The sequence below is a fragment of the Andrographis paniculata genome, unplaced genomic scaffold (assembly GCF_009805555.1).
Source record: "Andrographis paniculata isolate CXL003 unplaced genomic scaffold, ASM980555v1 Contig52END, whole genome shotgun sequence".
In the NCBI taxonomy this organism is placed as follows: Eukaryota; Viridiplantae; Streptophyta; class Magnoliopsida; order Lamiales; family Acanthaceae; genus Andrographis; species Andrographis paniculata.
This window is the reverse complement of record NW_026137587.1, coordinates 4,683,377-4,710,123: the sequence shown is the minus strand read 5'-3', so window position 1 is coordinate 4,710,123 and position 26,747 is coordinate 4,683,377. Positions and strand designations below refer to the sequence as shown.

The 26,747-nt window shown below is 35.2% G+C and overlaps 6 protein-coding genes across 6 annotated transcripts; 3 read left to right on the top strand and 3 right to left on the bottom strand.

Moving 5' to 3' along the window:
* Window positions 1–29: 29 nt before the first annotated feature.
* On the top strand, window positions 30–2,105 carry LOC127254183 (hydroxyphenylpyruvate reductase). The gene is made up of 2 exons (XM_051279133.1): window positions 30–640; window positions 1,523–2,105. The coding sequence occupies exons 1-2, from the start codon at window positions 218–220 to the stop codon at window positions 2,039–2,041; spliced, it is 942 nt and encodes a 313-aa protein (XP_051135090.1). The 5' UTR covers window positions 30–217; the 3' UTR covers window positions 2,042–2,105.
* Window positions 2,106–2,123: 18 nt separating this feature from the next.
* LOC127254184 (uncharacterized) lies at window positions 2,124–2,577 on the bottom strand. Its single transcript, XM_051279135.1, has 2 exons — window positions 2,435–2,577; window positions 2,124–2,343 (listed from the first exon to the last, which is right to left on the bottom strand). The coding sequence occupies exons 1-2, from the start codon at window positions 2,570–2,572 to the stop codon at window positions 2,179–2,181; spliced, it is 303 nt and encodes a 100-aa protein (XP_051135092.1). The 5' UTR covers window positions 2,573–2,577; the 3' UTR covers window positions 2,124–2,178.
* Window positions 2,578–6,339: 3,762 nt separating this feature from the next.
* On the top strand, window positions 6,340–11,267 carry LOC127254185 (protein disulfide isomerase-like 1-6). The gene is made up of 12 exons (XM_051279136.1): window positions 6,340–7,006; window positions 7,169–7,298; window positions 7,854–8,019; window positions 8,290–8,408; window positions 8,489–8,569; window positions 8,644–8,733; window positions 8,813–8,884; window positions 8,969–9,037; window positions 9,138–9,218; window positions 9,334–9,468; window positions 9,548–9,601; window positions 9,697–11,267. Exons 1-12 carry the CDS (start codon window positions 6,486–6,488, stop codon window positions 9,793–9,795), a joined length of 1,617 nt encoding a protein of 538 aa, XP_051135093.1. The 5' UTR covers window positions 6,340–6,485; the 3' UTR covers window positions 9,796–11,267.
* Window positions 10,374–12,378, bottom strand: LOC127254187 (uncharacterized). Its single transcript, XM_051279138.1, has 3 exons — window positions 11,627–12,378; window positions 11,366–11,472; window positions 10,374–11,030 (listed from the first exon to the last, which is right to left on the bottom strand). The coding sequence occupies exons 2-3, from the start codon at window positions 11,407–11,409 to the stop codon at window positions 10,505–10,507; spliced, it is 570 nt and encodes a 189-aa protein (XP_051135095.1). The 5' UTR covers window positions 11,410–11,472; window positions 11,627–12,378; the 3' UTR covers window positions 10,374–10,504.
* A 123-nt stretch (window positions 12,379–12,501) lies between these two features.
* LOC127254186 (uncharacterized) lies at window positions 12,502–15,404 on the bottom strand. Its single transcript, XM_051279137.1, has 6 exons — window positions 15,331–15,404; window positions 15,194–15,249; window positions 14,917–15,088; window positions 13,953–14,047; window positions 13,410–13,866; window positions 12,502–12,821 (listed from the first exon to the last, which is right to left on the bottom strand). Exons 2-6 carry the CDS (start codon window positions 15,236–15,238, stop codon window positions 12,739–12,741), a joined length of 852 nt encoding a protein of 283 aa, XP_051135094.1. The 5' UTR covers window positions 15,239–15,249; window positions 15,331–15,404; the 3' UTR covers window positions 12,502–12,738.
* Window positions 15,405–17,455: 2,051 nt separating this feature from the next.
* On the top strand, window positions 17,456–25,934 carry LOC127254176 (uncharacterized). Its single transcript, XM_051279124.1, has 15 exons — window positions 17,456–18,071; window positions 19,815–20,208; window positions 20,307–20,484; window positions 20,589–20,728; window positions 20,806–22,012; window positions 22,112–22,212; window positions 22,557–22,701; window positions 23,688–23,756; window positions 23,854–23,899; window positions 23,980–24,326; window positions 24,500–24,579; window positions 24,673–24,808; window positions 25,054–25,261; window positions 25,335–25,417; window positions 25,650–25,934. Exons 1-15 carry the CDS (start codon window positions 17,960–17,962, stop codon window positions 25,782–25,784), a joined length of 3,381 nt encoding a protein of 1,126 aa, XP_051135081.1. The 5' UTR covers window positions 17,456–17,959; the 3' UTR covers window positions 25,785–25,934.
* The last annotated feature ends 813 nt before the right edge of the window (window positions 25,935–26,747 follow it).

Below are 26,747 nucleotides of genomic sequence, written 5' to 3'. Positions count from 1 at the left end.
ATACTGTGCCCTTTCTCAAGTCATCTGTTTGGGGAGAGAGCGTTAAACGAAAGAGCAGTCGCAATATTATATATTCTCGGACGGCAGATGTGGCCGGCATAGCACTTACGTCCCAGATTCTCAATCTCAGCCGTCCATTTGGTCGCACGTTCACTATTTTCCCTATCGTTAATTCTCATTTCCATCGGTTCCATCGAATCTGTTCGTCCGCGAAAATATGGAAGCGATTGGGGTTCTGATGATGTGCCCGATGAACAACTACCTGGAAGAAGAGCTCGACAGGCGGTTCAAGCTATTCCGATACTGGACGCAGCCACGGAAGCGCGAGTTCCTAACACAGCACGGCGAGTCGATTCGCGCCGTCGTTGGAAACGCTTCCGCCGGAGCCGACGCCGTTCTGATTGATGCGCTGCCGAAATTGGAGATTGTATCGAGTTACAGCGTTGGATTGGATAAAATTGACCTGATCAAATGTGAGGAGAAAGGGATTAGGGTTACGAACACGCCCGATGTGCTGACCGATGATGTTGCGGATCTAGCAATCGGCTTGATGCTGGCTGTTCTGAGAAGGATTTGCGTGTGCGATAAGTATGTCAGGAGTGGGAAGTGGAAACATGGCGACTTCAAGTTGACGACGAAGGTATTGTTATTGTTCTTCGTTTTCTGCTGGTTTTTATGTTTCGGTATTTCTTTGATGAATCTCTTTATCCTGAATTTGAGGCTGTTATTTCAGTGACTGTGAGGAAATTGAACGAACATTTATTTCTCTGTGAAGATTTTGGATAGTAGGATCTGCAATTTGAATTTCTTGTAAATTCAGCTGTGATGAATGAAGGTTCTCTTAGGTTTGACTGAGATTTTGATCTTTGCCTGCATAGATAGCCTCTGTTAATGATTGCCCTGTTTATTCAGCTCATGGAAAATATGAAAATCTGGATGATCAATTGTTCATGCTAAATTTGATCTACAAGATGAGAGTTGTGTTTGGTTTCAATCGTACCTTCATTTCATTTGCTTGTTCTATGATTGTGTTTTTATTTGATTTTTCGTTTCTAATTTCATGGAATATTAAATAGTGAAGAAATGGAGACAAAATAGCAAGCTAAACATTCTAAATTCTTTAAATTATTGTTTAATTGGATGTCATGCACCTTGTAAAGGATCAAGACATCAAACTACATGGTTTAGCCTTGCATAAGTTTATTTGATCTTCAAGTTCTTATTACCCGATCCTCAAGATCCCATAATCTATAAAATGAGATTTTTAACTTTAGTTTAGACTGGTAGTTCTCTTGGCATTCATCTTTCATGTTAAGTTAAAGTTTATGTTAGCATCAAGAAGAAAGTCGTTAGTATGTATCAAAGTTGCCGGACATTCCCTTATTGAACCTAGAAAATTTTCCGTTTGGTGCCAAAATATGTTGCCCGAGCACTCGCTTCGACAGTTTTTATCGTTCATTCGTTTTTGTTCAAACACCGGGTAGTAATTTATTCCATCACACTCTTCTTCTTGGTCTTGCAGTTCAGTGGAAAGAGAGTGGGCATTATAGGACTCGGAAGGATCGGATTAGCAATCGCAAAACGGGCCGAAGCATTCGATTGCCCCATCAGTTACTACTCAAGATCCAAGAAATCAAACACGAACTACAAGTACTACGAAAGCTTGATCGAGCTCGCATCAAACTGCGACATCCTAGTTGTAGCATGCGCGCTGACTCCCGAAACCACACATATCGTGAATAGAGAAGTGATGAACGCATTGGGCCCGAATGGAGTTCTGATCAACATAGGAAGGGGACCCCATGTCGACGAACCTGAACTTGTCTCCGCCCTCGTCGAGGGCCGTCTGGGCGGGGCGGGACTCGACGTCTTCGAAAAGGAACCTCACGTTCCGGAGCAACTGTTCAAGCTCGAGAACGTCGTCCTGTTGCCTCACGTGGGGAGTGGGACAGTGGAAACAAGAATTGCCATGGCTGACCTTGTGCTTGGGAACTTAGAAGCCTATTTTGCCAACAAGCCATTGTTAACCCCTGTGGTCTGATCGATATATGATCATTTATTGAATAAAGCTTATTGCCATTGAATGTAACCTTCGAATTATCAGAGACTGAGCAGATCATCACTTCACATAAGGATTCTAGCACATCTAACTTACATACATTATAAACATGGTTTTCATTATATGTATGGAACAGGAACAGGAACAGGAGCAGCTTTGAAGATGAGAAAGCTTAGGGTCTGGAATGTGAAGTATATGAAAGTCCCTTTGGTGTGTGTGAAGAAACACCCAAAGTTGGATCCCACCACACACTGCCAGCCACTCCCATATCTCCGGTCGAATTCCTACCCAATTAATTATATAAGTATTCAGTTAGTTGGTTAGTTCTTAAACCCTAATTTTCAATTTCAATTGCGATTGCAAATACGTAGGTACCTTTTTTATGTGCGCGGCCATGGATGTGCAGTCGAGGACGTCGTAGAGATCGAGAGCGTGGGAAGCACAGGCCATAGCTTCAAGCTGCATCTTCAATGGCATGTCTGCATCCTCTATCAGAGCTTTCCCTTCCAGCATTTTCGTTCGCAGCTGCAGGTACGATTCGGTTGTTTCAATTAATTAATGATTGTTTGTTTGTGATTTTGATCCTTGACTTGTGAGCTAATAGCTAATAATAGAACAAGTGACGACGATGAAGATGAAGATGAAGATGGGGAAGAGGCTTTCATGGCGTGATTCCGTGACTGTCCTCTCCTCTTCTCTCTTTATCTCTCTCTCCATTTCTGTTGTCACTTTGTCTATTATTCACTTTTTTTTCCGTATTTTAGTATGATGATAATTATTGCGTTCTATTTATATATATTTTGAAGTTCTGATAATAATTTTAATTTTATTTTTTTTTTATGTTAAATAGTTTTTTATATATAATATTAACAAATGTTTATTTATTATTAAAAAAATATCTAATAATTTTATTTTATATACTACTCCAGTGCATAATTTTTTTTTAAAAAAATGAAAACCACAAGGAATTACACTTTACAGTTCTTAGAATACTAATATGCTATGATAGTGTTGTCAGTTTTGGAAATTAGGCATTGGTTCCAAAACAGGTACTATAGATGTATCAGTCGTTCGGTCGGTCCGGTCCGGTCGGGTCAATTCAATATTACAGAGTGGCCTATCTGAAAGGGAATTCAATAATATCTATTGGATATTAACTGTTTAAATCTCAACAAAATGAATATAAATAAAATGTGTTTAACAAGTTTATGTAATATATATAATAGTATGATGTATATATTTCTTGATTAAAAGACAATGATGACTAATATGTCATTTCTGCTGGATTATAGATTTATGATTACACATAGTTTGGAATATGGACACAACTTACTCAAATTTGGGTTCTATAATTTTTTACTTTCTCCAGCATCTAAGAGTTACATTTATATTTTACGTCACTGTACTTAATATTAAAAATATTTTTATAATTATATAATTTTTTTGTATAAATGCTCTTCTATTAGTATTATAAGACAATAATGTAAGTATTTTTCCAAATTTTTTTTAAATTTGTACTATATTTTGATATAATAATTAATATTCAAATATCAATACACAAAAAGTAAACAAGACTTTTAGAGTCGGACGGGATAGTATTATATAAAATATTTTTTTTTTACCATTTGCAATATTTTTAAAATTCTTTAAACCGTATCTTACACATACTTATTTATTTACTTTGTAATATTATTCATTATTTGTAAAATAGTAGTAGAAAAATTTCAATAAAGCTAAATATTTACTCCATTCGTCCCAAAATAATAGTCATATTTTCATAAATAATCATATCACTGTAAAATTACTCTTACTTTTTCATTTTTATTACACAATTATCACTATTTTTTACACTAATACATTCATAAGAATAAAAAAGTTTTTTTTTTCATATTTTTTATCCACTATTAATATAATATCAATATTCTTTAAATTTTTATGCTAAACACAAATCAAATTATAATTTTGGGACGTAGAAAGGAGGAATATTCACAACCAAGACGACGCTTTATCCCTTTCTTTGTCCATGTCCTTTGTTCCATCACTTTCGGGCCTTTGTTGCCTAAATGTTTTGACTGTTTTTACCCGCACCTGGGATCTCGACTCCAGCATGATCTTGCCGTTTATCGTTGTCGAAAACCTGTTTTTGGTGGTTCGGATTGTTCTGGGCGTCGAGATCCAGGGAGCTGTTAAAATATAAGTTGAGCGGATAACGATGTGGGAGGATAGAGCTGGTGTGGTGTGACACGCAAATTTATTCTGTCTTTAAATAGTTTATTTTTCAATTTATAATTTGCTTGCCAAACTTTAGGGGATAGTGTCTGAATAAAGAATTTGTCATAACAGTAAAAAGTAGCAAAATGAGGTGGTTCCTTGAGGTGATGATGATGCATTCTACAATATTCTTTTAGTTTGTCTTATCATTATAATCTGTCTTTAACACTCAAAAGTGTGTAAAATTTTTTGAAGTTTTTTAAATATTATCTCTATATATATTATTTATTTACACTATAATCATCACTTATTTAATTTTAATTTAAAATTTACATTATTAATTCTATAAAAATTTAAAATATCTTTTAATAAATTACTATATGTAAATAATATTAAACTAATTTTTTTTTAAAAAAAATAAATCTTCGTACCTTGCGGATGTCGTAAGTAAAAAAGAGCAATTGTAGCAGTAGAACACACCCGACCAGAAGCATCAAGAATTCTTACAAAATTCTACTTTTTTTTTTTTTCCTTCTCAACTAAATTATATAAATAGTTAATTAATTAACAAAATGGACAAACTAATACGTATTTGGTGCGGTTATGATATAGAATTATATCATTCAATATATAAATAATAATATATGAAATATAAATCAATTGTATAAGATTTATATTAATATAATATAAATATATTATATGGATCGATAATATGACGATAGTCTACGAACATGCTTTAAAAAAATTAGATGTAATATAATGAAGTTCATTTTTCTATATCAATTTAATGGAAATAATTAATGGGCTTCGATAAGTTTACATTTTTATGGCAGTTATTGGGCTAAAAGCCCATTTACTGTTTTTAGACCTAACCCTCTAAAAGAATTGAGCTTTAGGCTAAATAAATAAGTATGTTTTTACTTTTCTCCTCCATTAAAGTTACACCGTTATTTTCTTTACTTGTGTTTGTTTGGATGATTGAATTATATTTTCGTTATTTATTCCATTTTTTTCCCTAAAACTATCAAATCAAACATCTATTTTTTATTTTTTATATTATACTAAAAATCAATTTTACATTCAAAACATCACATCAAACATCTATTTATATCACATCGTACAACTATTTAAATTCAAAATTTTTACTATTTAAATCTCAACTCAAAATTCAATTCCCCAAACAAACACACCTATATTTTGTTTTTTTTTTTCTTTTTAATCTTAATCAATTTATGACACAAAGTTTACTATTTTCAAATGTACTCCCACGTACTAAAGCTTCTGTCAGAGTCCAAAATGAGATGGCTCTTTACTAAGTCGAAAACGATAAGGGTATTTTTCACAAAATTGAAAATAAAAAGACTCTCATTGCAATTAGAAACATAACTATAGAGAAATGCACGGATCGTAAAATCGCAGACAGATACGCAGACATACTTCAATAGTAAACAAAATCAGTATTCAAAATAAAATTAAAACGGGTTGGTAGGCTATATCTACGGCATGAAAAAAATAGATACTATGTTAGAATTTGAGAGAAAATTATGAAATTGCATTATTGATCATCTAGAGAAAAGACATATAATTTCATTTTAAATTTAATTTAGACTATTTAGTTATGTTAATTTTAATCTAAAATTATCCTAAAAAGACACAGATAGCTGATACCGAGGGAATACTATTTTTTAAAACAAAATACTCTCTCTTTCGTCTATCCCAAACAAAATTACTATTTTCTAATTTAGACATTGTATCATTACTTTTATACTATACAATAAATATTTTTATTTTTTTACTATAACTTAATATAATAATAATATTAAAAAATTAAAGTAAAAAAATAAATACCAATCTTCCAAGAGGGAGCAGATAATCTCATTTTCCTTTTTATTCTTTTCAAATCATTAGTTTATTAAATAAATATATTTATTTTAAACATAATTAATAAAATTTGTTCCCCCCATAGACTACGTGATGAGCGGCGAGATATAAGAGTAGAAAAAGTTCTGTGCTAGTTTTCATAATGGTTTTGATTGTTAAACCCTTACCCTCACCCTTACCCACCCACCCCCCCACCCCTTGGCCTTGACCCCCTTCTTCTTCTTCCATTTCCATTTTTACTGCCTGCATTCATTTCACACGAATTCATCGATCCACCCTCTGCAGCTTCCAGATCTGCGAGGAACCTCCTCCTATTTGCTTTGCTGCATTCGCCATGTACAGGTTCAGCTTCACTTCAAGATCACTGCTGCTCCCCTTCATCCTCCTCTTCCTGCTTCTCACAACTGCCTCATCACAACTCGAAGATGCCGACGATTTCGAAGACCTCGACCACCTCATAGCGATCGACAACGAGCAGGACGACGGCGCCGTAGGCTCCGACTCCGCGGCGGGGCACGAAATTAGGGATGGGAAAAAATCCGAGGCGGAGGTCGTGAGCAAGGCTCAGAGAATAGTTCTCGAGCTCAACGGCGACAACACGAACCGGACAATTCAGGAGAATCAGTACGTGTTGCTGTTGGGATACGCCCCGTGGTGTGGCCGGAGCGCCGAGCTGATGCCGAGATTTGCTGAGGCTGCGAACCGATTGAAGGCTTTGGGAAGTGGCGTTTTGATGGCCAAACTTGATGCCGAGAGGTATCCGAAGGCTGCTTCCAGTTTGGGGATTAAAGGCTTCCCCACTCTGTTGCTGTTCATCAATGGCGATTCTCATCCTTACACTGGTGGATTTTCAGCGTAAGCGTTTTGATTATACTTCTGTTTTCTTAGCGGAACATTAATGCGTGTTTAGATTTGATCCTTTGTAGGCTTCTGTGATAAATTTGTTCTCACAATGGAGTGGTGATTATGTGTTTGAATTGTTTTCTGATATATGGAGTTTTGTCTGTGAAAAAAAAGGGAAGAAATGGTGATTTGGGCGAGGAAGAAAACAGGAGCGCCTGTTGTTAGGATAAGCTCGATAGCCATGGCTAATGAATTTGTAGAGCAGCAAACTATGTATGCAGTTGGAGTGTTTGACAAATTTGAGGTATGTGGGTGAATTTGATCTATAAATCTTGCTGAAACTGTTGGTGTAATAGGATTATAAGATCGTGTCGATTATTGCTAGTCTTTTCGAGAGGATTGGTACGGAAAAGCTATCCATCATTCGAAGAATGATGAAAATGTTGTTTCGATTCCTTGTGAATGCTTAGTTTTTTGAATGATGAGGATGGGTTTCAAGAGTCATTACTACTTTCGACAAGATTTCAAAATGCACAAAGAATTTTTAAAAACATGCAAAATTTGTGTTCTATAAATGTGGTTTTCGAAGAAATTTTCCATTTCTTATTTGAATAGAAGTTCGATTACCAGTTTTGTTATCTTGCATAGTGGTACTACTTGATCCTATAGTTGCAATAGTTTACGATGAAAGCCATGAACTATTGCAACTTAAAGGGTTAAAATGCCGCGGCAGAAAAATGACGAGAAAAAACTAGTAGCTGAATATGTGTTTTTGGACGGAAAATGCAAATTTCCAATGGTTTTGAATGAGCTATCTATCATTTGGAAACGCTAAACTTACTAGCAAAAATGTTGCCAGGGACTGGAATACGAAGAATTTGTGAAAGCTGCAGTAGCAGACAATGAAATTCAATTTGTAGAAACAATCAGCACCGAGGCAGCCAAAGTTCTGTACCCCGTTGCGGAGCCTATGAAACCGTTCTTTGGTCTTGTTAAGAATGAACCCGAATATTACACCCCATTTGGTAAGTTCTTATTTGTTTTTCCAGACAAAAGATTGATTATCTAATGTTTTGGGGTTTTGAAAATGTAATGACACCTTCGGTAACTCGAATAAATTTCTGAACTGCAATGGCTTTGTTAACCTAGGAATGATCCAATATTACGACACCGAAGAACATGAATCTCTCAAATGTCAATGTTTTAATCCATTTCATGGAAATTTCATCAGCTATATGGTGTTTACATTTATATCTGTTCGATAGATTTCTAATGAAGAAAATTGTGACGTGCAGACGGAGCTCTTCGTTTAGACAGTATCTTGCAATTTTTGGACAATAATAAGTTTCCACTTGTTACGGTAATGACGGAGCTGAACTTGGCAAAAGTGTACTCTAATCCGAATAAACTACAGGTTTGTTTCCTTTCTATGTTCTTATTCACGAAGAACTTACCGTGCCGTAAAATTTACTCTTTCACTTTTTATCGAACTAGGTGTATGTCTTTACTGATGCTGACAACTTGAAGAAGCTTCTTGAGCCTTTACGTAGCATTGCCAAAAAGTTCAAGTCAGAGGTCGATAAAGCTATACACTACTTCTCTTCATCATTTTTCGTCGTATATTTTCCTAATTGATCTTCTTGCAACAGATGATATTTATAGCTGCCGATATCAAAGATGACAACCTTGCGAAGCCATTTCTTACTCTATTTGGTCAGGAAGAGTCCAATGACACTGTTGTAAGAACGATTTCGTATAATGCATCTTCGGGACAGATTCTTGCATCAAATTCTAACAAATTTTCACCGTTTTCGCTAGGTTGTTGCTTTCAACTACAATAGCAATTCTAAGTATCTACTGGAGTCGGATCCCACGTCAGAAAACATCGAAGTAACAGACCTTTGGTTTAGCGATATTTGTTCTTGAACCCATCGTGTTTCTCCTAGCCAATCGTTGTGTGTTCTGTTATTACAGGAATTCTGTTCGCAGCTTCAGCAAGGGACTTTGTCGCCGCACTACAAATCAGAATCTATTCCCGATAATGTGCGCCCGTTGTGTAATTTTCCCTCGGTTTCATTTATTTCCAAGATTTTGAATCTCTTGGCCAAACCTCGGTCTCATTTCTCAAATCCTACATCTGCAGAAAAATGCGAGCATTCTAACCGTTGTGGGCAAGACATTTGACGACATTATCCTAAGAAGTTCGAAAAACATTCTGCTAGAGGTTCGGACACCAAACCTTAAGCTCCTCCCATTTATCTTCCATGTTATGAAATGACTCGCCTCTCTAATTTTCCGATTTCTATTTCATTTCCATTTCTGAAATTGTACTCCTCTAGGTCCACACTCCATGGTGCATCACTTGTGAAACCACCAGCAAGCACGTCGAGAAGCTAGCAAAGCATTTCAAGGGACTGGACAACCTTGTTTTCGCGAGGATTGACGCCTCGACTAACGAACATCCTAAATTGCAGGCAAGAAAACACTTCGACTTATAAAAACTTGTCCAAGAATTGAACTTTTTTCATTATCTCCGACATCCCTTTATTCCAGGTGGAAGACTACCCTACACTACTCTTCTACCCGGCAAACGACAAGACCAATCCGGTAAAAACTAACTCCTTCCTACAATAGAAACACAGTCCCTTTACTTCTTCCGGCACATTTATCATTTTCTGTAAGAAAAAATCTAACTTATGCAGTCGAAGCTCCCGACGAAATCGGGATTGAAGGAACTGGCAGCTCTAATCAACAAGAATCTGAAAGCCCAGCAAGATTCTGTGCTCAGAGATGAATTGTAGACTAGTAAGTAAATTGCATCTTGTGGCTTCATATTTGTTGATTAAAATTTATAGATAATAGATCTAATATATCATATCATATATGGTGGGGAAAGAAGGAAATTATCAATCAATATGGACAAGTAATTTATAGAAAATCTTATCTTAGCTCCTGACTTGGTTAATTTATAAATATATGTGTGAGTTGTGTCATGTATACCTTGTGGGGTTTACAAGTTGAGAATTGCATTTTGAACCCAATGAATTTTTTGTTTTTGGTACCCAACGAGAGTTAAAGCTTCTGGTGTGTTTGTACGGATTAATCAATGTGTCATTCTAAAGGTTATTTTGGCAATTTGATTAATTATGTAATACTATTATGATTAGTTATTTTTGGCACTTTCTTAGCATTTATAGTAATTAACTTTGGCTCTTTTTTCATTTATTTTATTCATCACATTAATAAGTTCCTCAGCCTTTGAATCTTGAACTTGAAACCTATTCGAGTCATAATATTTTCAAATCAAATCCTATTTAAATCAATCCAAATCAAAACTTTGAACTAAGACAGAATTTAATTCATAAATTTCAAAACAAGCTTCAAATAACACCCTACAACTATAAGCACTAAATTTATAGAAGAAATTCGGTAAAATAATTTACAGACACATAATATAATGAAAATACAAAGGATAAATAACGGACCTTAATTAACTAATTGCACGATTTTTCAGACGTAATAATCTTCCACTAACGTCGGTTTCACTTTCTGTCCTTCCTCCTCCTCATCATCATCTTCTGCCACGTCATCCTCAACTTCCTTCCCGAAACTACCCGTATCCTTCGCCCCCGTGTCCACGCAACCTGGTCCAGTACCGGGCGGACCGGGAACCACCACGGCGTCCGGTTTGCCCTCTGCACCGCTGTCTCCAACGGAAACCACCGCATCACGCGGTCCCTCCATCGGTCCACCGCCTTTCTCGACGACGCAGCCTTCGGAGGGAGCATTTACTTCCTTTATCCCGACGAGAGCGTCGGACGAATCCTCCCATGGATCGTCGACGCAGCGGTCGTCGGAGACGAGCGATCTGACTGCGGAAGCCGCCTTCAGGAACGCCTCCTTGATCGATTCAGGCGGCAAGGCGCAGTCCTCGAGGCCGGCGTCTTCCAGCCTCGGCGGCTTGATTTTGTCGAGGAGTGATGCTGCCGTCGCTGCCTCCTCCATCGGATCTGTAACTGTTAGCCTCTCAGTAACCCTACAAATAAGAGTATGGTTTCGCTGTAACTTCTAAATCTGCAACGCAGCTCTGCACTTAAGGACGTATATAAGTAAAGGAAAGGGGAAAATAGCGCTTTTAATAGATGAATAGTGAGAGGACTAAAATGTAAATAAACACCGCCTTTCTATGTATTTCCTTTACATTCTGCAACTGTTAATAAATTGTACTTCTGCCCCCCAATATCTGAAGTAGATAAAAATACCCATCACAAGCTGTTGATTCTCATTCCAATGGCTGCCAAATAAGAAACTACAATTGCAGAAACTTAAAAACAAGTTTTGGACCAACACAAATGGAGGGACAATCCAAACCTTCGTAGAATACATTTCGATGAATTCGTCATCTCTGGTACCATACCAGCAGCCTGAGACACGACTGCTCGACAAAAGGAGAGTGCATATATATATCCATGCCATGCCTGAGAAAGATTTCAGGATGATCGCTAAGCATGTGCAGCAAAAAATGCACTGAAAATGAGCAGAGAAGACTGAAATGCTGCCAATTGGACAATTTTCGTCGGCTATCCATGCATGTACCAAATTGAGAAGAAGGGTAAAGGGTGTAATACTAACATTGACAAGAGGATCATACGGTTGTAATACCAATATTTGGTGCAGTCCAATCCCAGCAATGTTGACACATTGATCCTGTCAGATTTCATGTAGTTTAGTCAGTAAGATACACATCGATCTGGATAACAGTTTTTAGCCTAGCTGTTTTCAAAGTTCAGCGATTCAAAGTCCATCACGAGTGTGCAAATGCTCAAGGCTTAGTACTAACTAAGATCCATGAGTATTGAGTATCTGTATAGAAGATCTGCAATTCGATAATAGACCTTGGCTATCAGAAAAGCTAGAGGAAAATCGACCCTTTTTCATGGAGTATATGTACAAATTTGAAAGATGAAAACAGAAATCAGGTGTAGTTAATATGTTCCTCAAAATTAAGGAGAAATAAGCACAAGATCTTGCCGGTAAAGGATTTCCAGAATAATGTTATATGCATGCCCTGAACATAGACTTACAGCTTACTGCATGGCTTATCGGCCAAGTTGCATATAGACGATAGGGGCATCAAAGACGAGCAGCTCATAACTATAAACAAGAACAAAATTAAATAGCATGCAGTCCACAAATATACATCACATCCATCTTACATTACCTGATGCCATCTAAAATTAAAGGAAGGATATCAACTGCTTGCTTGATTTGCCAAAATCTGAGACATGATGCAGTAAGAAAGAAACCACGCAAAAAGACACTGCTCAATCATCAAGAATTCATAAACAATGCTAGTTTTTCTGTGGAATACATTCACCTTTACGAATTGGTGGCTGCAGAGAACATAGGCATATCTGAGGTACTTTCTTCGATGCTAATTTGCACCATGCTCCTGCTCCACCTGTACCTGTAAAAACAATCAATAAACTAACCTTGTCACATTGTACTAGAACTCCAGCGAATAGAAGCCACAACCAGAGGAATGCGATTCAACGCAAGAGGTGCCGGAACAGCAGCATTGCTGGAGAAAGCAAACTGCGCAGGCCTGCAATGGTGGTGATGCTGGACCTGGAGCAACTCAGGAGGCAGTGGCTTCTTCACTTGATTTCAGCATTTCTGATGCCAACAATAACTTAAAGCATTGCTCTCTCTTTACCTTTATCGTGGATTTCTTTGTATATGCTTCACTGGAACTTTTCTTTGAGCATATGAGAAGAGGAGAGTAAAAATAAAGGGTTCTCAGCAGATACACCATTTTGAGCAAACACTGCAGTTTGAGTATGAAAAGTTTAACGATACAACATAATGCGTGTGCGTTGACAGCCAAGTGTACAAAGTAACAGGTCAAAGAGAATGACTGCCACATAGCAATTTCGCTTGTGCATACAAAAAAGGGATGTTTAGGGGGTTATTAGAACTTGTACCACTAAGAGAAAGAATCTAATAACATGTAGGCATGCACAGAGCCAGGTTAATGTTGTATGACTGCAGCAAGCAAGACACCATTTCTTCCTGTAATCTCAGTGGGTATATGTCAATCATTATTAACTGCAGGAACAAAATATTTATCTAGATTGCTCCAAATTCAAAAAATTCTTGTTGCTACTTGCTAATGCAGATTACACATATTTACAGAATAGGCCAGCATATGGAGTGTTCAAAACGAACCATTCAACATGAATTAGAACAATGACTTGCAATAGAATTATGGTTGTAAGATTCCCTACAAAATAATGGATTTCTGTAACCTATGCCCTCTGAATTTGCTAAAGTTGCCAGACAAGGAACTAACCCCAATTGCTACATCGTCACAAATTTAGTAATTTTTGATATAATTCAGCACCATTCTGTATACCTATTCCTAGATCCCTCAATGAAATGGTCTTTTCACCTTGCGAGTCGGCCACTTTCATAGCTTCTATTAGCATTTGATCAATCAGATGGGCATTCAGCTGTCTGCGTAGATTTTCTGGTGTTACATCCGCAATTATTTGAGCAATATCACAGGTGATGCATGAAGAATCCAACTCTAGCCCGCATATCAAATCATTCTCGCCCTTCTCACTTGCCTTCCTTTGAAGGATAGTAGCCAGTTCTAGGGGGGTCAAGTCATTAAATTGTAGACATGCTGAGAGCCTATAGTAAAATTCATTGTTGAGCTTCATGCATTGATTTAATGCATTGAGATTTCCAGAAAATATAACAACTATATGGCCCTCATCCATTACATCTATGATCTCCTTGAAAGTCTCCAATTTTATGGGGTCTTCGTCAATGTTTACAACCAGTACACCTCTGCCTGCATCTTTCATCTGATGATAACAAGATTCTCTTTTCTTATCTTCTGCGGAAATTGATTTTTTAAACTAAGAGAAAATTTTAATACTTCGTAATTCACCTGTCGACTTCCTTGCATCTCTGTCACAGTATAAGAAGATAGAGCTCCAGCCAAATAAAATAGCTTGGCGAGAATTCCAGCTACCATGGACTTGCCTGGTGTCATGCACACAGAAAATCTCAAAATAAGAAAAATATTAGAAGAATTAAAAGATAACGTCCGTGCTTGCTATGACTAGTTCCATTTATTCTATTTCCAAAAACTCCACAGAAGAAAGAAGGCTCATACAACATTATCTAGGAAACAACACTTCTTTCGGGCTTTATCAATAAATAAGTTCCTTATGAACATATAAAGATTCCTCACATGGCAGCTCAACCATGCACAGAGGTTATTTAAGTTACAGAACTTCATCAGAAACCCCTTATATGCGGCAACCATACCTATGACTGGATGCCGGTAAAGTTTAAATTTAATGTACAAAATATCAGCAATAATAATTATCTGCTTTCATTTTTTTTTATGCTTGTCAACTACGCAAGTCATTACATAGGATCAGACTCCTCCGAGGTAACTTTTAACTGAAGAATTCATCATCATATTTCCCTTTACCATATAAATTTAGAATTATATTCCGTAGCTACAGCTTTTACTTAGTTGGAAATTTCCAATTTTGCGGGAGACATCTTTTCGACAGTGGATGTTCTCATTGAGGTGTGTAAGGAAAATGCTGCAAGCCATCAAAGGTAATGTGGTGTCAAACCAGTCAATATATGCAATCGAAATAAGGTCCATTGAGGATATAGTTCCCAAAACTTACACGCACATTCTTCCCCTTAACCCAAAACTAACCCTTCTTTGAAATTCAGTCAACTGATCTGTATTCGTCATATCCAGACCTAAAATCTCAATTTATCATCATCCAATGCGCTACTCCCCCCAAAACATTAATTAATGCACATAAATACTATCTGAATCTAGTAAGCTTAAAATGACGATAATACCATATAATTTGGAGCTGTACCTGTTCCACTATTCCCTATGAACACCAAATGGAAGGGTTTTGGAGGCACAACCCTTAATCCCTCACTGGCATCTTTCTTTGCCTTAATTATTTTATCAACAACGGATTCTAACTGCTTCTTGACATCTGACAATCCAACGATACTCGATATTTCATGCTTAATCTCATCCAACTAGAGTAAGGAGAAAATATACATACATGAGAACAGTTATTGACCAAATAAAGACCAAAAACTAAGCAAAAACAAAATTTACGATGCACTTTGAAATGAACATACTGTCGGTTCGTCTCCGCAATGGGAATCGCCCTGAATAATCGTCATTTCTCTGCGTCCTTTGGCAGCAGCTTGAGTGTGGTTACGCCAAAATGCAAAAAACAATTTGCCGAAATTGAACAAGGGGAAGGAGGTTGTACCTTTTGAATTCGTCCATGCATTGGAACGCCGTCGTTTTGATATTTCCGCTGCCCTAACGCCAGCACTTTGCCGAATATTAGTATTCAAACGACATTCTATTTGTCCCAAACGATGTCGTTTGCATAAATAATTTTTTTTTTTCTTTTTAAAAAAAAGTTTTACAATACAGTATATTTATTCATTATTTTTATATTATATATAAGTCTCTATATTTTAAATAATTTGTTTTTTTAAAAAATTTCACAAAACAAATACATCAATTATTTTTGTAAAAAAATATAATAATACAAATATGAATAACACAAACAAAAGTATTCTTTTATCTTATTAAGTAATAATAAAGTATAAAATACATATGCAAATGAGTTGTCGAGTGAATGGTTATTTATATGTTCGATTTTTAAAAGTAATGCCGTACAAATAAACACACAATTTGTTTACTTTACATAAAAGTGGTCTTTTAAATATTTTGAAGCACGTGAAAAAAATATTAATGTATTAATTGGTCCATGTTATAATGTATTTAAAAAATCAAAATAAAAAGAGTTTGTTTGGTTTTTTAATTTGAAATTGAGAGTGTTTTTAAAGTTGTTTTTTAAAATATAATATTATTTTTATAGAATATCATATTTTGTAGTCTAAATTATTCTTACTTTTATATATAAATGTATAATAATTTGAGAGTTAAATAATAAATAACTATAACAAAATAGTAGTTCCATAATTATTAGATATATATATATATATAAACCTTTAAATAAGATAAACAAAAATAAAAAAATTATAAATATTAGAAGCCAATGAACAGAGTATTATTTTATTATTTAATACAAATTCAAATTAAAATTTTAATTTTAAATCAAATTAATAGTATTTTTTTTTTATACTAATTGAATAATATTAATTTGTTTTTAGACACATCCAAAGCATCTTTATTATAAAATATACCAGTAAGATATATTTCCCTATCATTTAAAAAGTAAATAATTTTTTTTTTTTGTGATAATAAATATTGTAGGTTAATGATTGTCGGATATAACTTTAAAACTATTTTATCTAAAGTTAAAATAAGATGTAAATAAAGGTTTTGTTTGTTTTATGTTTGGATTTTAATAATATTTTTTTGTTTTATATGAAGTATAAAAATTTGTGTATATAATATAAAATTAATAAAAAAATACATATAAATATAAAAGTATTTGTAATATATAATAAAGTTCTTACGTAATAAAAAATAAATAATAAAAATAACAAAAATACCATTCCATCATATTTTAATTGATATTTTTTTTAATTTTTATTTGTCTTACTTTGATTAACATGTTTTTATTTTTAAATAAAAATCTTACTCCATAAAACATATTTAATAAATATAAATAAATTTAATTAACTACATATATTATGACTCACTCAAACTCTTTTAATTATATTGGTGTATTTGTTTTGTAAAATAATTTGAAGGGATAACTTTTTATGTGAGATATAGTAAATTGTGTAAAAAATATAAAATAACGAATATGTGTAATATATTAGAACAACACACGCTATCAACAACACACCCTATCTTTCTTTTAACAAAAAAATATTTTTATTTATATTATATAAAATTTTAAATAAATAAATATATATTTTTTTTTATCTTTTTATATTATATAAAATTTTATTTTTTATAAAATAATATACATATTATAAATATATTTTTTCGATATAAATTTTAAATATTTAAATATATCTTCTAAAATTTTAAATATATATATTAAATTATTAATATTATTAATCACGTATAAAATAATAAAATAATATCATATTAGTATGTTATCACTAATGAAAATATACATTTACCAAATGAATTGGAGAGAATATTTTTTATTAAATAGTAAAAAAACTAAAATAAACAACAAACTCGGAGAATCTTTAAACCACTTGGAAATACTAGTATTATTTTAACGAGCGGGGGTAACTTTGTAATTGAACATCGCAGGCCCACGCCCGTGGCCACGCATGACGCACCACGAATCAAACAACAAAGCGAAGTGAAATTACGAAAGTACCCACGGTCGTGGTCAACATGACATATGTCTTAAGAATAAGCAATTTGTTAATTCGTTGGTTTCCTCTGAACAGACTAACTACACAGCGCCGAAGTGTGTATTGCATATCTGTATTTCATTAATTAATCCTTCCAAACCTAAACCAAAAGAATCCTTAAAACGAAAACCTACCCGGTGAAACAGGGAATTTTTCCGTTTCGGGATATTCCTAAAGCTCCGGGGAGAGGAATGAGCATATGTGTGTATGTATGTATGTATGTATGTGAATGCGCATTTATACCAGCCGCACCGATAACCTAGCGGTTCGGGAATCAGGACTGGATTTAATTCGGTCCCTACTTGCAGTTTCCGCATCCAATTTGTCGGTTTTTTTTTTTTTTTTTTTATGCGTTTGTTTGTGGTGTTTTTGTATCTGGGTTTGATTTCCTTTCATTTTTGGGGGCGATCGAGTGGGGAAATTGGTTTCAGGAGGATTTTGATTGAGGGAGATTTGTGTTTTTTCTGTTTTGATTGAATTTTGGATGAGTGATTGGGGGGTGGTGTTGAAGCGTGAAGTGATATTTTGAGCTCGGGAGAAATGAGTGGCAACGAGAGGCAGTCGGTGAGTGTTCGAGACCTAGTGGAGGAAGCTAAGAAGCGAGTGGTTTTTCTGGTTGTATCTGTGGTTGGACTGTCCTACCTCATGTCATGTAAGTGATTCTATGTTCAGAATTTTGATCTCCTCGATTTTCACTGCTTCTGTGGTTCATGTTTTTCGCATTTGTATATTTATTTGTAAATTTGATAGAGAAATGCTCTGTTTTCGATTCTTTATGACCAATTAAATGTATGTAAGAGCAACAGAATAGTCGTCAATTTCTAAAATATTGAATGGTTTAAGGGGATTTAAAGTGAACATATGTAATGCTCTACATTAGCTTTATTTCCCTCTTTTCTTGATGATGTTCTTGGCCTTTCAAAGTGGTAATAGAATTTGGTAACTGGGGTAGCTCTGAAGACATTACTCTTGTAGATTAAACCAAACAGCTTGCAATATGAGGTCCAAAGTAGTTATTACAACAAAAACTGAATTGACAGGGTTGCTAATTTTTATTTTGCGAGCACAGAGGACATTTATTGTGTCGGTAAAGCTAATGGTCTTTGTCAGTAGGTGCTTGACATTGAGCATGCATTTGTTCACATTCCATCCACTGTCAAGGAAACATGAGAAATTTGGTTAGTGCGTCATAGAAATGAAAAATGGGGGTCACTTTATGGTGTATGATAGATATTTTGCATAGATGCTGCTTGCAAAATTGCTTGAATTATGTAGTTCATACCAGAGTATTTGGATTTACTGAACCACTGAAGCTGCATTCTAATTTGTTATAATGCATATTTGAAAGCTCGGTGAATCTGATTGAATATGGCTAATAACCTCATATTTTAACCTTTTAAAAATAAAGTTGCATGCATAGGGTTAAAAGTTTATTGTAATTTGAATGAAGTTTAAACAATCTCGAATTTTCTTTTCACTCTAAGCGACCTCAAATTTACTCTTTCTTTTCGTGATTGGCAGCACAAGGAAATAATTCACTTGTTTGATCAACATGGTCTCATTTTTTTCCCCCTTCCAACCATCACCGACAAAATGACTCATGAACGCATTTTGAATTTTTGAAGTGTGCATTGAGATTAATATGGAATCTTTAGTTGGTCCCTTGACATATTTTAATGAATACACTCTTGCTTTTAAGTCCATGTTACAAAAGCTACATCTATCACTAGTTTGTTGCGCCTCCGGCAATCAACATAGTGAGGAGAAAGGAAATCCTGCTGTATACATTGATTTTGATCCTGTCTTAGCTTGTGCATCTCTTTCAATAAATAGATTGTATAATTTGTGAACTGTATAGAAGGTCCTTTCTTTTGTTTTTTCATTTCTTTTTTGCATACCCCCGTTGGATATTTACATTTATTGTGTCAATTCAATGATAAAAGGATAAAAGATAACAACATAAGTAATTGAGTGTCCTTTCTACTTTCTAATACTGTAACTATTGGTTTTATTTATTACTCTATAAAAAGTGGGGTATGCATCTGTTTCCCATGCATGTACACAACTGAATTCCCATTGGATAATGTAATTTGTATGCAAATTGTTTGGAATAGAAAGAATCTCTCTGCTTTCTTCCTCTTTATATGCTGTGTCGATTATCCTTTATTGGCATCACTAGCTTACTGATCGTATTTATTATGGAGTAAGAGCGTGTTTGTGTTTCAATTTCTTTTTGTACTCATAAAGTTTGAAATGGTGTTGGTTATTTATTAATGACTATCCAAATATAAAGGTCAATCAATGACCAACTCTGAGCACCTATCTGCCTAGTTATCACCAATTTAGCTTTATATACCAACAGTTTTAGCTTTTAACTTCTGTTTTTCTCATTCAGTGACGAGTCCATCTGTTCTAGTCAACCTGCCTTGTGCTCTAATCTTAATAGTCATAGCTCGCTATTTGTCTCTGGATTTTGATATGCGGAGGAAAGCCATGACTTACAAAGGCAAACAACCACCTGAAACCAGTTCATCCAGAAAGCCTTTAAAGATCCCCACAATTCCACCTGAAAGGTCTGACTGGAAGCTTAAGGTGAATTCTCCGGTTGTTGAGGATGCTATTGATCAGTTCACCAGACATATTGTCTCTGAGTGGGTGACAGATTTGTGGTACTCACGCATAACCCCCGATAGACAAGTTCCAGAAGAGCTTGTACTGATTATAAATGGTGTACTAGGAGAAATTTCAAGCCGCATGAGAAATATTAATCTCATTGATCTTTTAACAAGGTTTTCACATTCAGATATTTTATTCATCAGTTTCTTCTTTACTGAAATAGAACCAGAAAGGTATTTTAAAGATGTACATGTTTCATGATACTGTTTAGGGATATTATCGACATACTATGTAATCGGCTGGAGCTCTTTCGTGAAAGTAAGGCAAAGATTGAAAAGCATCACTCCAGATCATTAACCATTGAGGAGCATGATGAAAGATTGAAAGCTGTTTTGGCAACCGAGTACAAATTGCATCCTATAACTTTTTCAGCTGAGTCTGAGCACAAGGTTGTCTCTCTTTCTGTGTGTTTTCTTTCAGTCTTACTACTGGCACACCAACGTATGGTTATTATGAGTGATAAATTTCTGCTTTACTCTGAATTTTAATGCAGGTTCTTCAGCATGTTATGGATGGCCTTATTTTGCTTACATTTAAGCACGAGGATATGCAGTGCTCCCTTTTCCGTTATGTTGTTAGGGAACTCCTTGCTTGTGTGGTAATTAGACCGGTGCTAAATCTTGCTAACCCAAGGTGAGCAAACTCTTAAATGATGTGATTCTTAATCTGCATTCTGTCCATTCTTTATGTTTTGCTAAATTTAATTTCAGGTTTATTAATGAGAGAATTGAATCTCTAGTTGTTTCTGCTAGAAGAAATAGCAAAGGAAATACTGCAACAAGCAAAGAATCACAACCTAAGATAAGCACATCTCCAAAAACTTCTTCTGATCTGTCTTTGCAGTTTCCAGATCCTTCCATTAAGGGGGTTGAGTTAGTGCAATTGAAGAAGGATCAAAGTAACAAGTCAGATAATACTAATGGAGATCTTCTTTCAAAGGATCCATTGCTTTCCATGGATACACGATCCACCCGCTCTTGGAGTGCTTTGCCAGACACTCATGGCAGTGAAGTGAAAGGTATTCAACGACATCGCTCTGGGGGGGAATGGGGAGATAAGCTAGATGATTTCTCACGAAGAAAAACTGAAGCCCTGGCTCCAGAGCATTTCGATAATATGTGGACTAAGGGAAGACACTATAAAAAGAATGAAGATGCTAACCAGGTGACTGATCCAACGCATGGAAACTCATTAGTGGGAGCATCTAATCCTGTCGAGTCATCTAAGGTTCCTTCTGAAGTGAAGCAAAAACAGTTAGGCACAGTGACAGGTGGCTTGAAGAAAGATATATCCAGTTCTGGATATAATAAAGACACGACAAGCAATGACAATACTAGTATGCACAACAACGCCTCAAATGAGAGTGGCATGTTACCTTTATGTGAAGAAGAGGATCTTCAAAGTTCTTCTAATGAGGATGAATCCTGGAGCAGTGATTATACTGAGGAGGATGACTCTAGCAGTGCTATGGGTCTTGACTCACCCGGCGTCAAAGTTTGGGATGGTAAAAATAAGAGAAACTACAGCCACATTCATCATCCCCTTGAAACTTTTGATAAACACAAGAACAAAACAAGAAGAAAAAACCATCTCCCCACTAATAGATTGCACAGAACGAAATCTGCAAAGAAAAGATCTAAACCTAGTAGTAGTCATAATGGGGATGTCTGGCAAGAGGTCGAAAGGTCAAGCTTTTTGTTAGGTGATGGACAGGATGTATTAAATTCTCCTCGAGTTATTGACAGATCTGGGGACTCGAGTGAGGACTCTGAGTCAGAGTTGTTGGGTAGAATTGCTAGTGGGGCTGCAACTTCATCATCTATTTCCTTGTCTTCATTACCTGAAAATCAGATTTTAGCTGCCAGTTCAGCAAAAACTTCATTAATTGCTGATTCTTATTTCCAACTGAGATGTGAGGTTGTCTCATCATGCCTTAACCTTATTTCCAATTTACTTAACCATGTGTCTTATGCTTGTTGGTTAATGTTTTGAAGAATGGAGAATTTCCCTCTTCAGGTATTGGGCGCTAATATTGTGAAAGGTGGATCCAAAACGTTTGCAGTGTATTGCATAGCTGTGACGGACTTAAACAATCACAGTTGGTCTATCAAAAGACGGTACTGGCATATTCTTAGAGCTTTCAAAATTTTATCTTCTATTCTATCAAATACTTGTGTCAGGTGTTTTCCATAATTTTGGTTGGTATTGTGTTTACGGTTCAGTTTTCCCATTTGAGTTGGAGTATGAGGTGAGAATTATGTCACATACTACTATGTCATAATTAGTGGTTTTATATTTGATTAGAAAAGAAAAAGAAAATTGATGAGAGAAGATAGCACAGGATATATTTACTCAACAGATTTCTAGTAGTAGAAATTTCATGTATTGTGGATTTGGGATGGGTGGGATTTACTCTTCATGAATGCCTGTTATTCAGCTAATAGATTTCTCATATCAACAGATTCCAACATTTTGTTGAGTTACATAGGCGTCTTAAAGCGTTTCGAGACTATGATCTCCATCTGCCGCCAAAGCATTTCCTGTCAACTGGTCTAGATTTGTTAGTCATTCAAGAGCGATGTAATCTACTTGATCAGTATTTGAAGGTTGTCTTAACTCACTAGATGTTATTTTCTTTCTTTTCCTTTTTCCTGCTTTTCACCATACTGTTTAAAATTTCATCTGCTTTCCTCTCCGTGCACACATTACACAAATTATATGTGTATAGAGTATAGACAACATTTGGATAATTATTATTTTGAAACTCTGTGAAATAAGGAGACCTCAAGTAGAAGTACGCAACCTACAATATAAAGGCTTGTGGCAGATCTTTTTTTCTTGGGCATGCGAGCTTGTAGGTGGTCGGGGTTCCTTCTTACTTATTTATTCCGAAAGTTTCTGTAATAATTTAAAAGCTAAGTCAGAAGAATGTGACCTGAAAATAAAGGAACTAGTGTCTGACTTGTCAACCTAGATAAATGAAGATACACTGTGGTACTTGATTTAACTATAGACATTTATGGTGTCGCTAAATGAACATTGAAGATCCTATTATTTTGTCTGTGCAGATTGCTTATGAGTCAGTGATGCCAAACTTATAATGTCAGATTTGTACCAACATTACTTATAATACCTAAAGTGGGGAAGCATTTAATAGCACATTCTATCTGACCTAGGGTTACGAAACAGTTGGCTTCCATCTATACATCTTTTGAATGAAAGCTTCCATCTACATAGGTGTATGCTTAATCTCATTACATAATTTTGTTCTTGTTTGCTTTGTATTAAAACCTTTCCTGGTTGTCATTTGTTACTGAATAATAGCCACTTTTATGATCCTCAGTGGCTCATAATATATCAGAGAGCACAATTTGGTAGGATCAGTATTTAGTAGTTTCTGTATGTTAAACTTGATATTCTTATTATTTTCAAATACAACAAAACAATGTCACATTAAATTTGGTTGCTGGATTAGAACTGATCCGGTTGATGCAAGGGTTTTCTTCTATGCTTGCCTCTTTATATCCATGGTTAAATGATCTGCACTAATGGACGTTCGAATAGACATTTTGATAATCTACTTTTTGTTCAGAAACTTCTGCAGCTACCAACTGTTTCCTGCTCCATTGAAGTTTGGGATTTCCTTAGTGTTGATTCTCAGGTTAAACCTTTTCCAATGGATAGGGTGTCTCTTTGTATGTTTCTAATTTGTTTGTCACAGTTCATGATTTCTGACATGTTATATCTCTAAATTTCAGATGTATGTATTTTCAGATTCATTATCCATAATTGACACTATTTCAGGTGAACATTCAAACATAAAAAATATTCTATGTTTCTCACTGTACAGTTCTTCAGAGTTCCAAACCTTTTCTTAATTGCAGTGGATCGTGATGAATCGCTAGGTGACAAGAGCAAGGACTACCGCGGTAATGTGGGGTCAGCAAGTGATCCATTGTCTTCCAAAAGAGATCATTTCAGTAACACAAACCAAAATTCGTCATCCCAAATAAAAGGCAGCCAGGTTCTTGGTGAGTCAGCATTGATAACAAAAGGTCAAGGACTTCCTTCAACCAGAAAGGCTGAAAAAGAATTCAAATCCAATGGTGGCTCAGAAAATACAGATAAAAAGAATGTACAAACCCCGAGAAACTTGGAGACTGCTAACAGTGACCAACAAGAATCACCTGTGGCAATCAACAATTCCCCTGATCCAACCATTCCCAGTGAGGTCATCTACAACTATTCCTTGTTTTGCCTAGATTTAACTGGATTCAAATATGCTTTTATGGATCAACCTTCTTTTTCTTCAAAATAAATATATAAAGTCAAATCATGGTGTTATATTTAGTTGCTTGTCTTTTTATTCACAATCTTAATATGGATTTCTCCACCCTGACACAGTGGGTACCTCCAAGCCTAAGCGTTCCCATATTGAATTTGGTTGATGTCATTTTACAACTCAAAGATGGTGGATGGATCAGGTTTTAACTGAATATATATCCGTAAAAAGTTTGTTCAGTTACAAACCTTCACTATCTCTTACTTTGCGTGTGTGCATTTGGAGTTATTTGCAGGAGAAAAGCTTTTTGGGTTGCTAAGCAAGTTTTGCAATTGGGAATGGGAGATGCCTTTGATGATTGGCTGATTGAGAAAATCCAGCATCTACGCAGGGGACCTGTGGTTGCTTCTGGCATCAACCGGTTGGAGCAGGTAGTTTCGATCTCTTCTTGAAAATCACATAATTCATCAAAGTTGGTGATTTATCTTTTAATTCATAATCTTGTGAAGTGTATGTAATGTATTTAATCTTTAAGATCGATTCCAACTACCAAATGAGCTCTAGTAAGTTGTTAACATAGACGGCATAGGCAAAATGCTGCATATGCGTGTTGTGAAAAGATTTCCGTTCACTTTCTAATGGAATCTTAAGAACCATCATAAACTTGTGTAAACAGATACTATGGCCTGATGGAATATTCATAACAAAACACCCAAGGCGGCAGCAACCACTGCCACCGCCTGATAGCCCATCCAAAGGTTCTCCTGGGGGTAAACCTCCCACACCACATTCTTCGCCGAAAGTAACAGATGCTTTGAAGCTGGAGGAAATGCAAAGGAGGGAAGCAGAACGGCGTGCCAAATTTGTTTATGAACTGATGATTGGTAATATTTTATGCTGTTTTGGTGTGATCGGTTCTTGAATTTGTTATTGAATATTTGAACGGCACTCTTGCAGATAAAGCCCCCGCTGCTATAGTAGGCCTTGTTGGGCATAAGGAATATGAACAATGTGCAAAGGATTTATACTACTTCATTCAGGTTATATTTCTGTCTTCGAACTTCTTCATATTTCCTAAGCAATGCGAAAATGCAGGGTTGTCCTCTTGTCGTTGGATAGTGTCTAATTTACCTCATTATGCATTCTGTTCTTAAACTTTATATATATAGATATACCTCTATCCTATATATATTTAGATATCCGACTTTATCATATGAATCTGCTGCAATCAAGTCTAATGAATAACCTAATAACCAACCTGTGCTTGTACAGTCGCCTGTTTTCATGAAGCAGGTCGGTTTCGACCTCCTTGAGGTGCTGCTGGTGTCCTCATTTCCAGAACTTGATTCTACTTTTAAAGAGTTAGTTCGAGAGAAAGACAAGTTCGGCGTTCCCAAACCGAATTAAAGATTGAAAGGTAAAAGCAAATTTGCATCTTCTTGTCTGAAGAGTTAGTTGCCATAAAGATTTGGTTCAATTCAAGTACATACATAGCTTTGCTCCATTGATACACACACACATGCTTCGAGTATATAACAACATTCTACTTTGTCCTCGTACTTGGTGCTATATTGATGTGGATTCAATTGTCAAAAGAGAAAACATTGTATACATGTATTTTTGAGGCCCGTAAAACAGAGGGAGCCGGAAACTGGTAAGAGATCATATGCATGCCATTGTGCGATATAATCAAAAAAATTTTATAAGCGACTCTCTGATTGTTGTGTATGGTTTTTATTTAATCAGTGATTAGATTTAATATGTCAACACTGTATTATTTATTATGTGAAATTTAATTTGATTGTGTTGTTATGTATCTTTCTGGAATATATATATATATATATATTTTAGCTAATCATAAATTGTGCAATAATGGATTATTGCGTTTTCTCCGTTATAAATATTTATTATCGAAAATAGTCAAAAGCAAAATATGCAAACATCATTCTTTTATGTTACCGCTTCTCTATACAGAAAATGGAGCTTCTCTCCTATCACAAAAAGAAACAGGAAAGAAAATGGAGCTTCTCCATACAAGAACACCTAAATTTAAAATCTTGTTTATTTAATTAAAGAATTCATAAGCAACTTTTAAATATTCTATTTTAGAGTAATAAATATGTTGGTGATACTTCATACAATAATATAATTTATATGTAATCTATTATCTGAAAAATAAATATATAATACATATTTTTAGATTACAGCATAGTAAAAATGAATATACTCTTGGCATTATTATTATTACAATTTTAACAAAAAATACATTCCATTTTCTCTAAATATCAACATGAAATACTAATTTCTTTTATTACTATTCAAATTTACATTTTCAAAACCTATATCTAGACAATCCCAAATCCTCCTCTT

Coding starts and splice junctions, on each gene's coding strand:
- LOC127254183 (XM_051279133.1), top strand. CDS start 218: ATGGAAGCGATTGGGGTTCTGATGATGTGCCCGATGAACAACTACCTG. Junction 641..1,522: donor ACTTCAAGTTGACGACGAAG/GTATTGTTATTG, acceptor TTGGTCTTGCAG/TTCAGTGGAAAGAGAGTGGG.
- LOC127254184 (XM_051279135.1), bottom strand. CDS start 2,572: ATGCTGGAAGGGAAAGCTCTGATAGAGGATGCAGACATGCCATTGAAG. Junction 2,344..2,434: donor TGGCCGCGCACATAAAAAAG/GTACCTACGTAT, acceptor TTAATTGGGTAG/GAATTCGACCGGAGATATGG.
- LOC127254185 (XM_051279136.1), top strand. CDS start 6,486: ATGTACAGGTTCAGCTTCACTTCAAGATCACTGCTGCTCCCCTTCATC. Junction 7,299..7,853: donor GAGTGTTTGACAAATTTGAG/GTATGTGGGTGA, acceptor AAATGTTGCCAG/GGACTGGAATACGAAGAATT. Junction 8,020..8,289: donor CGAATATTACACCCCATTTG/GTAAGTTCTTAT, acceptor TGTGACGTGCAG/ACGGAGCTCTTCGTTTAGAC.
- LOC127254187 (XM_051279138.1), bottom strand. CDS start 11,409: ATGGTACCAGAGATGACGAATTCATCGAAATGTATTCTACGAAG. Junction 11,031..11,365: donor TCGAAATGTATTCTACGAAG/GTTTGGATTGTC, acceptor TCTTATTTGTAG/GGTTACTGAGAGGCTAACAG.
- LOC127254186 (XM_051279137.1), bottom strand. CDS start 15,238: ATGACGATTATTCAGGGCGATTCCCATTGCGGAGACGAACCGACA. Junction 14,048..14,916: donor CATAGGGAATAGTGGAACAG/GTACAGCTCCAA, acceptor GCATGACACCAG/GCAAGTCCATGGTAGCTGGA. Junction 13,867..13,952: donor AGATGCAAGGAAGTCGACAG/GTGAATTACGAA, acceptor TGTTATCATCAG/ATGAAAGATGCAGGCAGAGG.
- LOC127254176 (XM_051279124.1), top strand. CDS start 17,960: ATGAGTGGCAACGAGAGGCAGTCGGTGAGTGTTCGAGACCTAGTGGAG. Junction 20,209..20,306: donor CTCATTGATCTTTTAACAAG/GTTTTCACATTC, acceptor GATACTGTTTAG/GGATATTATCGACATACTAT. Junction 22,702..23,687: donor TACTTGATCAGTATTTGAAG/GTTGTCTTAACT, acceptor CTTTTTGTTCAG/AAACTTCTGCAGCTACCAAC.